Genomic DNA, 10,969 nt, shown 5'->3' on the forward strand with positions numbered 1-10,969 from the left:
ATAGTCAGTATCAGAGAAGAACGTGCAGGGGCCTCTTCAACCGTCTTGATGTTGATGTCTTTAAGCTCGTTGTCAATTAAGGACTGATCTTTCCTATGTTAGTTTTGGCCAATGACTACCTTTAAGTGACTTGAAATGGCGTTCTTCTGGTGTTCATTTGATATCGAAGCAACCCAATCGAACTTCCTTAGCGCATCCAGGCAAATTGCCAAAACTATGTTTCCCATCGATTACATAAGGTTTTAATCAACTGAGGAGTTGGATGTTTTGGATTGGGTAAATAACTGGAGTAAGCATCTTTCAATTTTGATTCTTTTATTTTTTTTTAGAGGTTCATTCCGCACGTTCATTCCACGTTTGTAAACTTCACACTTAGAGACACTTTTAACTTAAAAGTAGAAGCGGGATCGTTTTTTGGAATTGGTAGGGAACTAAATTTATACATGGAACAACATAGTATCTGTGCTTTTAACTCGTCGTAACAGTTTTCTAGAGAATATTGATCCGATCCACATCGGGGATTGAACCATTTTTGTGGTTGTGATGTTGTTGTTTTGTCGCTCTCTTTACCGAAGGAGAACGGGTTTTTGAGATGGTTTAATCTTTTGATTTGGGAGAATTGCCAACTGGTTTCTTCTTTGGCAATGAAGATTGGTCACTGCTCCAATTCCAGACAATATCATTGGCGGACCTAATGATTCTTCTCAGTGGTCAACTGTTGGATAACGGGTCACATAGTCCTGTTTAAGGGACGAAGGTGGTCAAACTTGTCTGAAATGTCAGTGACCGGAGTAAAAAAAAATCTTGTGGTTTTTTTTTTATAATTTTTGTGGACACCAGTGTCTTAAAAAAGGGAAGGGAATAAGCCACACAGAGCCTTGAAGGTGTTGGGTTGTGTCTGCTGATCGTGGAAAGGATAGGGGTTTGATTCACAGTTCCAATGGATTAGAAGCAACACTGGCGCTGAGAAGACGAGGACCCTGAACAGTCTTCTAATCCAACATGGGGGGGAAAGGGGGTTTATCGGCTCTATTCTTGCTTCGATGTTATTCCGCTGTGCGGCCAGGCGGTGGCAGAGGGGTGGTCAGCCAGACCGACCTCTTAATAACGGACAGAGTATCCGTGTTGCTCGACGGGCTCGACCACTTGCTCGACGATGGGAGCCTCCTGGATGTTCTTGACAGGGGGCAGAGCATAGGCCTGGGGAGCGGCAGCCACGGGAGCGGCACCGTAGGTCAAACCAGAGTATTGAGGAGCGTACTGAGGAGCAGCCAAGGGAGCGGTGTTCAGGGCATAGCCTTGAGCGGCCACAGCGGGCAGGGCGTAGCCTTGAGCAGCCAAGGGAGCGGCATTCAGGGCGTAGCCTTGAGCAGCCAAAGGAGCGGCATTCAGGGCGTAGCCATGAGCGGCCAAAGGAGCGGCATTCAGGGCGTAGCCGGGAGCAGCCAGAGGGGCTGAACCGTAGGGAGTGGCGATGATACCAGCCTGGACGGCGGCGGCAGAAGCGGCAAGGACGATCTGCAAGACAAGGAGGATACAATGTTACCAATTGGCAGGGAGTCGTGGGCCAAAAGGCATTAGTTTGTCTGTCTTCCCTACGGGTGACCTTGAAATTGGTAGTAGGTATGGCTGTGAGTACTTACAGACTTGTACATGTTGAATTGATAGACTGATCACTGGAACTGTGAGGCAATAGCTCTCTGGTGGACTTTTATATGGAGACGACACTTCATCGTGGCAGAGGTGCTGAAGTGCCTGCCTATGTCATGTCCAAGCACCCACCACCGTTCATCACCGACCCCTCACTTGAGGCGGGGTTTACGCACCCTCTTCAGTCTTCAGGAGAGTTCCTCTGGAGACGGGATTGTGAGACCAACACCCTACTACGCCCAAGACAACCAACTCTCGTACCATCCAGGAGCTTCCAATCAGGCCTACACAGGCATGCCTCTTGGTGTGGGAGCATGTGTCCGACACGGCAACAGACCAACCAATAACCACAGCCCTTCTTGGATTCCTTCTTGGATTCTTGGACCTTCTTCTCAATGACAATCTATGGTTGAATTTGCATTCCATCGCTTCCAGTTATGCCCGAGTTCAAATCTAGAAACATCGGATCCGTTTTCCTCCCCAGAATGTGTACACGTAGTACTTGCAATTACTCGGTGAATGGGAGAGATACCGATCAAAAGAGTGGACGGATGAGTTTGGGTTCAAGCTCAAGGAGGACTTGGGAGGACCAAGATTGTGGTCTTACATAACAGGGTTTGGAAGAAAGAACTGCCAGTAGTGACATCATAGGACTCCAGAATCACGTAATGTTTGGGAGGAAAAAGAATTCCTTTGTGAAAATGCAACCGACGTGTACTGTCGGCTATGCTCGGCCGTTACATACATTGCGTACGTGGGATCGATCCCCGAAATTATCTGACAAATGCTTCTGAAGAGTTAGAAGGAACGGCGGACAATGTAGTCAAGGATGATTCTAACTTTTCTAAATTCTCCCTTGGATTTCTGATGGATTCATTTCAAGTTGAATGATTGTAGGCCACAAAATGTCGATGTCCTAATGATATTGAATTCCATCTAATGCAATGATGATCAAGTCAAGGTTGTTGGTTGAATGGTAGATTGAAATTCATCAAAGCCAATTTGTGATTTGATAAACAGTAGATAAACTCATTCTGCTCTCATTTTTCCTTTGACAGAGTCTCGCGCACTGGTGGGCAATGTCAACTTTAGGGCAAACTTTATTCATTGCTAAGCCCTTTCTTTACTTATAACGAAACATCCTGCAGAAGTTAAGGGTAAATCGGCAATTCGACCAAATATCAAATAATGTAGGTCTGCCTAAATGAACCCCCCCCCCCAAAAAAAAAAGGAACGGATCACAGTTACAATTACTTTCGCCAAAAAGAGTATTTCGTTACCCAACCATTACCGTACTCGCCAAAAAATGTAATGGCGTTACTCGTTACAATTACTTTCACTAAAATTTTAGATGACCAATATTTCAGATTTTTTACCTCATGAAGACCGTACTTTGCTAAATTATTGGTTTTATTTTTGTTTTAAACAGTCCTAAAATCTAAAGTTTTCCTGCATACAGGTTATGTTAATGAGCATGAATAATGGTTATTTGCTTAGTCATACATACATAGACCACTGGATTCCAGTGGTCTATGGCTCCTTAGCATTAGTGATAGGAAGAGGCCTCTGAGGTCTCAGGCTTTGAATTCAAAACCAAGGTGAGAACGGATCCAGAGAGTCTTGTATCCAGCTTAGATCCAACCTTCCTACTAACAGCTTTACCATTTTGACTCCAATATGGAAAAGTAAAATCAATCAATGTACTGTATATATGTATGTGAGTTAGCACTGCATTACTCCCAATCTTGGCCATACTCGTTTGGCTCAGCCAATGGAAATGCATAATAATGAATGATTTCTTTTCCAAATTTGAACTATACCCTATACTTCAACAGTATGATAAATTTTATGGGGAAAGCATGCCTCATGTCTGTTGGAAATTTGAAACTTGGGCGGCGAAAGGCATATTTGGAAAATTGAAATAAATATATTCAAGGGGGAATTTCGAATTCAGACAAGGTTAAGGTACTATAAATAAGGTTACGTTACAAGTCCAATGTAGCTTTTTTTTTTTTGAAAAATCAAATGCAAGAAAAGTGATTTTTTTTTTTAAACTTCGGTTTTAATTTTCACGGTGATTTGGAACTATATAGACTGATATATTGGTCATCTAAACTTTAATAGAGTAATTGTAACGAGTAACGACATTACATTTTTTACGAGCAACGGTTGGGTAACGAATTTTTTTTTCTGTCCAAAATTATTGCAACTGTAATCCGTTCCTTTTATTGAGGAACGACTAACGCCCTCTAAAACTGACATATTTTCCTGAGCTCAACTAATGTTGGGAAGGAAGTCCTGGATGGATATGGAAAGAGTTGAGAAATTTGGTGCAATATACTCAAGCCAAAGGAAAGCTTCGTTCTGAGTCAGGTCAGGTCAGATTGCGCGAAAGTTTATAGTTTCCTCAATTGCCAAGAGAGAAACGAAATATAAATAAAAAAAAAACCAAACCCCCATGAGCTCAGACTTCTTTACGTTGAGGCAAAGACCAACAGCATCAAACCATTCACAAATCTGACTTGCCACCTTCTGCGCTTTATCTTCACAGTCTTCAATGGTTTCACCATCAACAATACTGATGCTATTTTCCTAAAAGCGATGATTCAATTAAAAAATCAAGGTACACTGAATTAAAGATACTTTTAAGCATGTTTCTGTCAACTCCGCTCTGAACACGTTTGATGACGCAATACCATGCCAGGAAACAGTACTTCTTGCGCTCTCAAAAGACTCGATGGTCACCCAAAAAAGCGATTGATGTTGAAATGGGTCAGAAATGGAAGAGAAATCAGAAAATTCATAAGCCGTTTTTCTATTTCTAACATCGAGATAGCGGTTGCCCTGATCGTTGAGATCAAATTAAAGCCGGTAATTAACAATTAATGATCATTCAAGTTTATGTTAATGGGATACATTCACCGGTAGAAATAAACCGGATAATGTAACATTTTCCTTTTAAATAATTGTACAACTTGGAGAGAGCCTCAGATACAGCAATCAGATGAATAATTCTTATCAAATATCCTTCCTTCGAGGATTCAGCTAAGTTTGGCCTTGAGGCTTGTTTTTCTTACTCACTGCCAAGAGACATTTGGCACCTTGAGCTATTTGCCTATGAACCTTGTTCCCGAGAGGTATCCGGAAGCGGTCCCATAGAAAGTTGAAAGCATAGTACATAGTCCTGATTGACTATTACCTTCAAAGTACAAATGGTGTTATGTTAATACATGAATATTTAACTCGATATAGTAATAAGAATTTGTCTATGTTTTCGAATGTGATGTGGGCATATGTGTTAGACGATCTTATTTCTGGAGGACAGCCAAAAAAGTCCCGATACAGTCGGGACCGACAAAGTTGGTACCCAAGGTTTTTTAATTGATTAATTTATTATTATTCTTTATTTTGAGAAATTTGTCATTGGACTATTGGTAGATTTACAGGTTTACATGATGACACTTGTTCTTTTCTATGGAAGGTTTGGGTTAGGCCGCCGTTCGAGGCGTCGTGTCCATTTACATCGTACTTTGAAAAATAACAACAATAAATGAATAGATAAAAAGATAGAAAGAAAGAAACATAGATAGACAAATAGATAGTTAGAAACATAGAATAAGGAAGATATTATGGATAGATGGAAATATAGATGTTAGGAATACATTATGGATAGATAAAAATGTAAGTATAAGGAACAAATCATGCATAGATAGAAATATTAGTATAAGAAATAGATTATGAATCCATTGATAGAAAGATAGATATTTCAATAAATATTTAAGATGTAGTTGATTTAGGGACTTTCTTTCTAAGCTTTTGAATCTCTGTTCCATTTTGACAATTCAAGGTTCCCAACATGGCAGCTTTGGTTTGAAACAAATTTTTCAAATATTCAACAAAATGACATTGTTTTGCGCCAAAAAAAGATTTTGTGTTCTCTTGGGGTTGATCAATTTTTAGGCAAAACATTGAAAATCTTGTCAGGTAATTTCAATGCTTCTTCCAAATGGCAAACATATAATTCGTGTTATTTGTGTGCAAATGGTCTATTTGCTGGACGTGGAATAATTTTAAACCAATCTTTGGTATCGAGTTTGGACCGTCTCCCAGACATGAAATTTGAACCACATTGTCGTTCAATAATCGCATTGGCTGGTGTCGACTTCAAACTCGGGGGATTATTACAAATCGTCGCACGTCATGACTAGAGGGCAGATTTNGCCCAACCGGGTGCACTCGAAAACGGTCCTTAGCTTTATTAGTATATGGAATTATTATTATTAATTAATTATTATTATAAGCTGAATTTGAAAACGGTACACTCATGCTAATTCAGTTTGACCATGTACGTACTCACAGAAGTTCATGTTCTAATATGCAGTTGAACTCGAATATTACTCTGTTTCTCATTTTTACCATGAATTATCTGGACCATCATATTTACATCAATTCCCTAACTGTGTCGACAATACTAGGTTTTCAAAACATTCATTTCATTTGTACGAAATCGTGGTCTCAGGACTCGACACAATACGAAGATAGAACATTGGAGCTTGCAATGAAATTTCAATTTTTTTATTCATCAAACGTCAAATTAGACCAATCAGCCCGTGGAAAATGTATATTCAGCAAAATTTTGTTCATTAAAGCCACCAAAATGCTTTAGCAACCAATCGAATTGCATTTTTCACCTTTTTGTATTTTACGTTTTCATGGCTGATTTGGGCTAAAGCTTACAGCCTCAAAAACAAAGTATTTTAACAAAAGTCTTGAACTGTTTGTCTCACCCTCAATAATGAGATGATAATTCGATCAATCATGGAGTTCCATATTTTCAGTTAAGAATAAATGTAATGAAGCAAGGACAGGTGAGAGACATCGAAAAACAGATTGGGAGCGCCAGTGTTGTCGCTCCAAAAAGGTGGAAAAAAAACCTGTTGAAATTGCGAGCGCAAGGAATTGACGATTTTATAATGGCGACTTATATTTTAAATTGCCCCAAATCCGATCTCAACTTTCCGCTATAAACCAAACCAATCTTTGGTATCGAGTTTGGACCGTCTCCCAGCCATGAAATTTGAACCACATTGTCGTTCAATAATCGCATTGGCTGGTGTCGACTTCAAACTCGGGGGATTATTACAAATCGTCGCACGTCATGACTAGAGGGCAGATTTTAAAGTTTTGGTTTTGGCCGTAAAACTTCATTTCTATTTAATCAATATAATGATAGAAAGTGAAAAATTTGGCAAAATGTTAAGAAGAAAATGAAATGGTTTGCCTTTTGTAGGATGCAACAATTAACCTCTAATAGCTAGAATGTAAAAAGGAAGCCATCATGATTATGTGAAATAGTCTTTTTGCACCTCATCAAAATATTGAATTGTTGGCATTGATTCTGGCTCTGCAAATTTGAGCACCTTGATTTCATTGTCCCAAGTGGAATTAAAACCTATTGGAAGACTAAACAAATCTGGGATGGTTGCAATCTCCTTAACTTTCAGTTCTCTCACAAGTATGAGACACTGAAATGTCAAATACTCATTGTTGTACATTTGGACATGACATGTACTCGTAACTGGCACTAATGGATGTTCTGGCAATTGTCCTTGTAACCCCATGTATTGCCTTCATTCATTTCCTGTGTGATAAAATGTTTGGAATTTCCAACTTAAAAACATACTCATGGAAGCTCTATCCAATGATGCTGTGTGGGGTAACTACTTTTAAAACTTCAAAATAAACAAAAATCCAGAGATGGAATCATCTGGCTTTCATTTTCAGTTTTTCATGATGCTTCAATTTAGAAAAGTGACAGGTTCATTCAAATGTCCTTGGACAAAGATAAAAGATCTATGTAGATGACACAGAGCTTTTCCAGGTCAAAATTGAGGAAGCAAGTGGCATAGTAGCAAAATGTCGCAAAAAGATCTTTTCAACACCCAATTGTTTTTTTTCAAAATAGATTGACTTTCAAATCCGCCCTCTATATCTATGTAGTTATGACCCGGCATCATCAATTCATGTAAGGTGATCCATAACCCGACCTCGAATAAACGGTTAAGCAATTCGCCGGCTCACTCTCAAGATTGTCAACGTGTCAACCGGACAGTCCAGCCAGTGAAACAACTTTTAGCAAGCCAACTTCACCGAGCTCGGCCCAATGGTCTACCAACCAGAAGCCAGAAGGGGACTCCACAGGCTCTCCTCCAACTCTGTTTCTGAGTAAGGTGAGACTCGATAATTGTCCGGCATCTAGCCACGACTTCAAAAGCTCTCTCTCTCTTCACTTAAGTCTCTCCTCTTTCGTTCGTTCAGGATTGCTCGGCTAGCTTTTCTCTGCTTTGGTTTTGTGCTTTGGGTTATCTTGATCGGATTGCCATGTGGACAGCTGTTGAGTCGAGTTGAGCCAGCATGCTAGCACGAGCGGCAACTGTATAGGGGTGTGTAATACACATTAATGTCCGGACCTAGGGACGCATGGATGGAAGGCTGAATGAAAGGCTCTCTCTCAATCAAAGACGGTTTGCACTCAAATGATAGCACAAGTGTTGGCCAAGTCAAAACAGCTTTGATCCTGGCTCCAACATCTATTGCTCTTGCATTCGAAAATGGGAGCCCAGAAGAAAGCGCACAAACGGCTGGACAAGAAGCGGTCGCCGGGATGGGCGGGATGGCCTATCGAGCCGAAATACCTCATCCTAGCTGGTGTGGCCGTGGCCGTATCGGCGGCGGTTTGGGGCGTCATCAGTCTGAACCAAAGTCCGACCATTCCAGTGCCTCAAGATAGTAACCATTATGCCTTTGAATCGTATGCCTCGTCGGTGGCGGACCCGGTTCAAGCCAGCGATCACATGGCCGAACACATTCGGAATGCCATTCAAGCCTATACCGAACCCGAATTGCACCCGGTCAAGAGTATTCGAGGCTTACCCGCCGATCTGAAGGACTGGCCTCCGGGTGAACGGGGATTGGGCATCACTTTGGATGAGACCAAGATGAGTGCGGCCGAAATTGAGAAACGCGAGAGCATGTACAAGCAACACGCCTTTCAGGAGTATGTGAGCGACCTGATCTCGCCCAATCGATCGCTGCCGGATTGGCGAGGCGATTGGTGTCGGAAGACTTATTCCGAGGATCGACCCGATTTGGACTCCACGTCGGTCGTGGTTTGTTTTCACAATGAGGCTTGGTCCACTCTGGTCCGCACAGTTCATTCCGTGGTGAACCGGAGTCCGGATCATTTATTGGAAGAGATTTTGCTCATAGACGACGCCTCAACCATGGACCATCTGGGTAAGGGATACGCTTTGGTTGAATAATCACCTTGAATCGAACAGGTGGCAGGATGTGACGGCTCTTCTTTTAAAATCGTTCTACCTGTTTTACATTCGACCGCTCTGAAGAAATATGCATTTATGCCCATGCAGTTAACCTGGTACTTGGTTGCAGGTCAGAAGCTGGACGATTACATGGAGAAATTTGCCAAGGTCCGGATTGTCCGGAAACCCGAGCGACAAGGTTTGATCCGATGTCGCATGCTGGGAGCCACCTTGGCCAAGGCCAAAACCATGACCTTTTTGGATTCTCACATTGAGGCGGGCATCGGCTGGTTGGAGCCTTTAATGTACCGCCTAAAGGACGAGCCCAACGTGAGTGGTCATGGAACTCGCCCAATGGAACCAATTGTCATGGAACGGCTGTCTTTTTTTTGTTCCAGCTCATAGTTAGTCCGGTCATTGACGCCATCAATGATACCACATTTTGGTACACCTTTATTCATCGGGATCTCAAAGGGCTGATGAATTGGAAAATGGACTTTGAATGGCACGAAGTTCCGGCTGAAGAGCGGAAGCACAAAGTGAACCCGTGGGCGCCTCACCCCAACCCAATCATGTCCGGCGGACTCTTCTCCATCAATAAAGAGTTCTTCGAAAGAATAGGCTACTACGATACCGGTAATGCGTATGAGTGACAGAATACTCGAACTAGAAATCCGATTGCATTTTTCATCTTCGTTTATTGGAGCGTAGGCATGGAGATTTGGGGAGGCGAGAATTTTGAGGTCAGTTTCAAAGCTTGGATGTGTGGAGGAAGGATAGAAATCGCCCCTTGTTCCCGGGTGGGTCACGTTTTTCGGACTTGGTCGCCTTACAAAGTCGACACGAAAAAGGTTTACGGCAATAATATCCGTGTGGCAGAGGTCTGGATGGATGAATTCAAGTATCTCTTCTATGACAGGTGAGTGTCAGATTCTAAACCATGCTATCAAGGAATATTTTCTGGAGTAAAAAAATACTGGTCTTGTGACTACACTATGGTTCTCGATTGAGCACATGGTCTCGATTGTATGATAATCTGAGTCAATTGTTGAGTGTCTGTGCAGTATATGTATATATATTCCCTCGCTTTGGCCGCTACCAAAGCCACTAATCCATTTAGGATTAAGTGAGAGACACAAGATGACGGAATATTCATGAACACAACTCGAGTTCTCATTCATTCCTGCCCCTATGTATACATGTATGCCCGATTGTTTCATACGAAAATGGCGTTTCTAATCATTTCCAGATTAGGAGGCATTGATAGGCCTTTGGAGACGCGATTGAGTTCCCATGGTGATTATGGGGATGTGAGTGAGCGAAAGGCTCTCCGAGCCGCCCTTCAATGCAAGTCGTTCCGCTGGTACATGGACAATGTGGCCAAAGGGCTACCCTTCCACGAATTGAAAGGCGCGGGCGAGATTCGGAACCCGGAGATGAACTTCTGTTTGGACCAGAATGACCACGTCCAATTCATCGGCTCTCCCGTATTCACGATCCCTTGTCACGGCGAGAGTGTGGGCAATCAGTATTGGTGGTTCAACGCCAATAGTTACCTACTTCGAGATTACACATGCATCGGGGTCGCTTCAGACGGATTATCCGTAGTTGTGTCAGATTGTTCCAAGGTAAGTGCGGCCTCATGTCTAGCTCAGCATTAAGCCTGTTAATCCGTGTCAAGATACAAGATGGAAATGCTGGCCCTTAAAAGGGAAACGAGATTAATGTTGTTCTGAGTCACAGCTAGCCTCGTCCCCGATGTCTCATAGAGCTAGTAATTTTGTTTTAAAGCATAGTCGCCAAATGATGATCATTAGGGCTCGGGGAAAAAAATATTTTTGAGGGCCAAATAATCACTAAAAAAAGACACTTGGGAAGACAACCTGGAACTAATTTTGCAAAAGTTTGAGGAAATCACCAAAGGTTTCAATTTATTTCATTATTTTAAAATCTGTAAAATCAAGGGGCCGTGAAGTTGTCTCTTAGCTTGGACCCCA

At 42.0% G+C, this 10,969-nt stretch overlaps 2 protein-coding genes across 2 annotated transcripts in view; one reads left to right on the top strand and one right to left on the bottom strand.

Annotated features, from left to right (window-relative positions):
• Positions 1 to 298: 298 nt before the first annotated feature.
• LOC131886385 (cuticle protein 38-like) lies at positions 299 to 1,782 on the bottom strand (the record flags this gene model as incomplete). Its single annotated transcript, XM_059234691.1, is given in 2 exon segments — positions 299 to 1,518; positions 1,644 to 1,782. Coding segments are annotated over 2 exon segments (429 nt in total). The 3' UTR covers positions 299 to 1,101.
• Positions 1,783 to 7,922: 6,140 nt separating this feature from the next.
• Positions 7,923 to 10,969, top strand: part of LOC131886699 (polypeptide N-acetylgalactosaminyltransferase 5-like) — a 4,541-nt gene continuing 1,494 nt past the window's right edge. The window contains exons 1-5 of the mRNA XM_059235100.1: positions 7,923 to 8,946; positions 9,103 to 9,302; positions 9,371 to 9,608; positions 9,684 to 9,891; positions 10,222 to 10,600. Of these exons, the coding sequence (XP_059091083.1) occupies positions 8,262 to 8,946; positions 9,103 to 9,302; positions 9,371 to 9,608; positions 9,684 to 9,891; positions 10,222 to 10,600 (1,710 nt within the window). The 5' untranslated portion in view covers positions 7,923 to 8,261. The remainder of the gene's footprint in view (positions 8,947 to 9,102; positions 9,303 to 9,370; positions 9,609 to 9,683; positions 9,892 to 10,221; positions 10,601 to 10,969) is intronic.

This window comes from Tigriopus californicus, chromosome 9, assembly GCF_007210705.1.
Source record: "Tigriopus californicus strain San Diego chromosome 9, Tcal_SD_v2.1, whole genome shotgun sequence".
In the NCBI taxonomy this organism is placed as follows: domain Eukaryota; kingdom Metazoa; phylum Arthropoda; class Copepoda; order Harpacticoida; family Harpacticidae; genus Tigriopus; species Tigriopus californicus.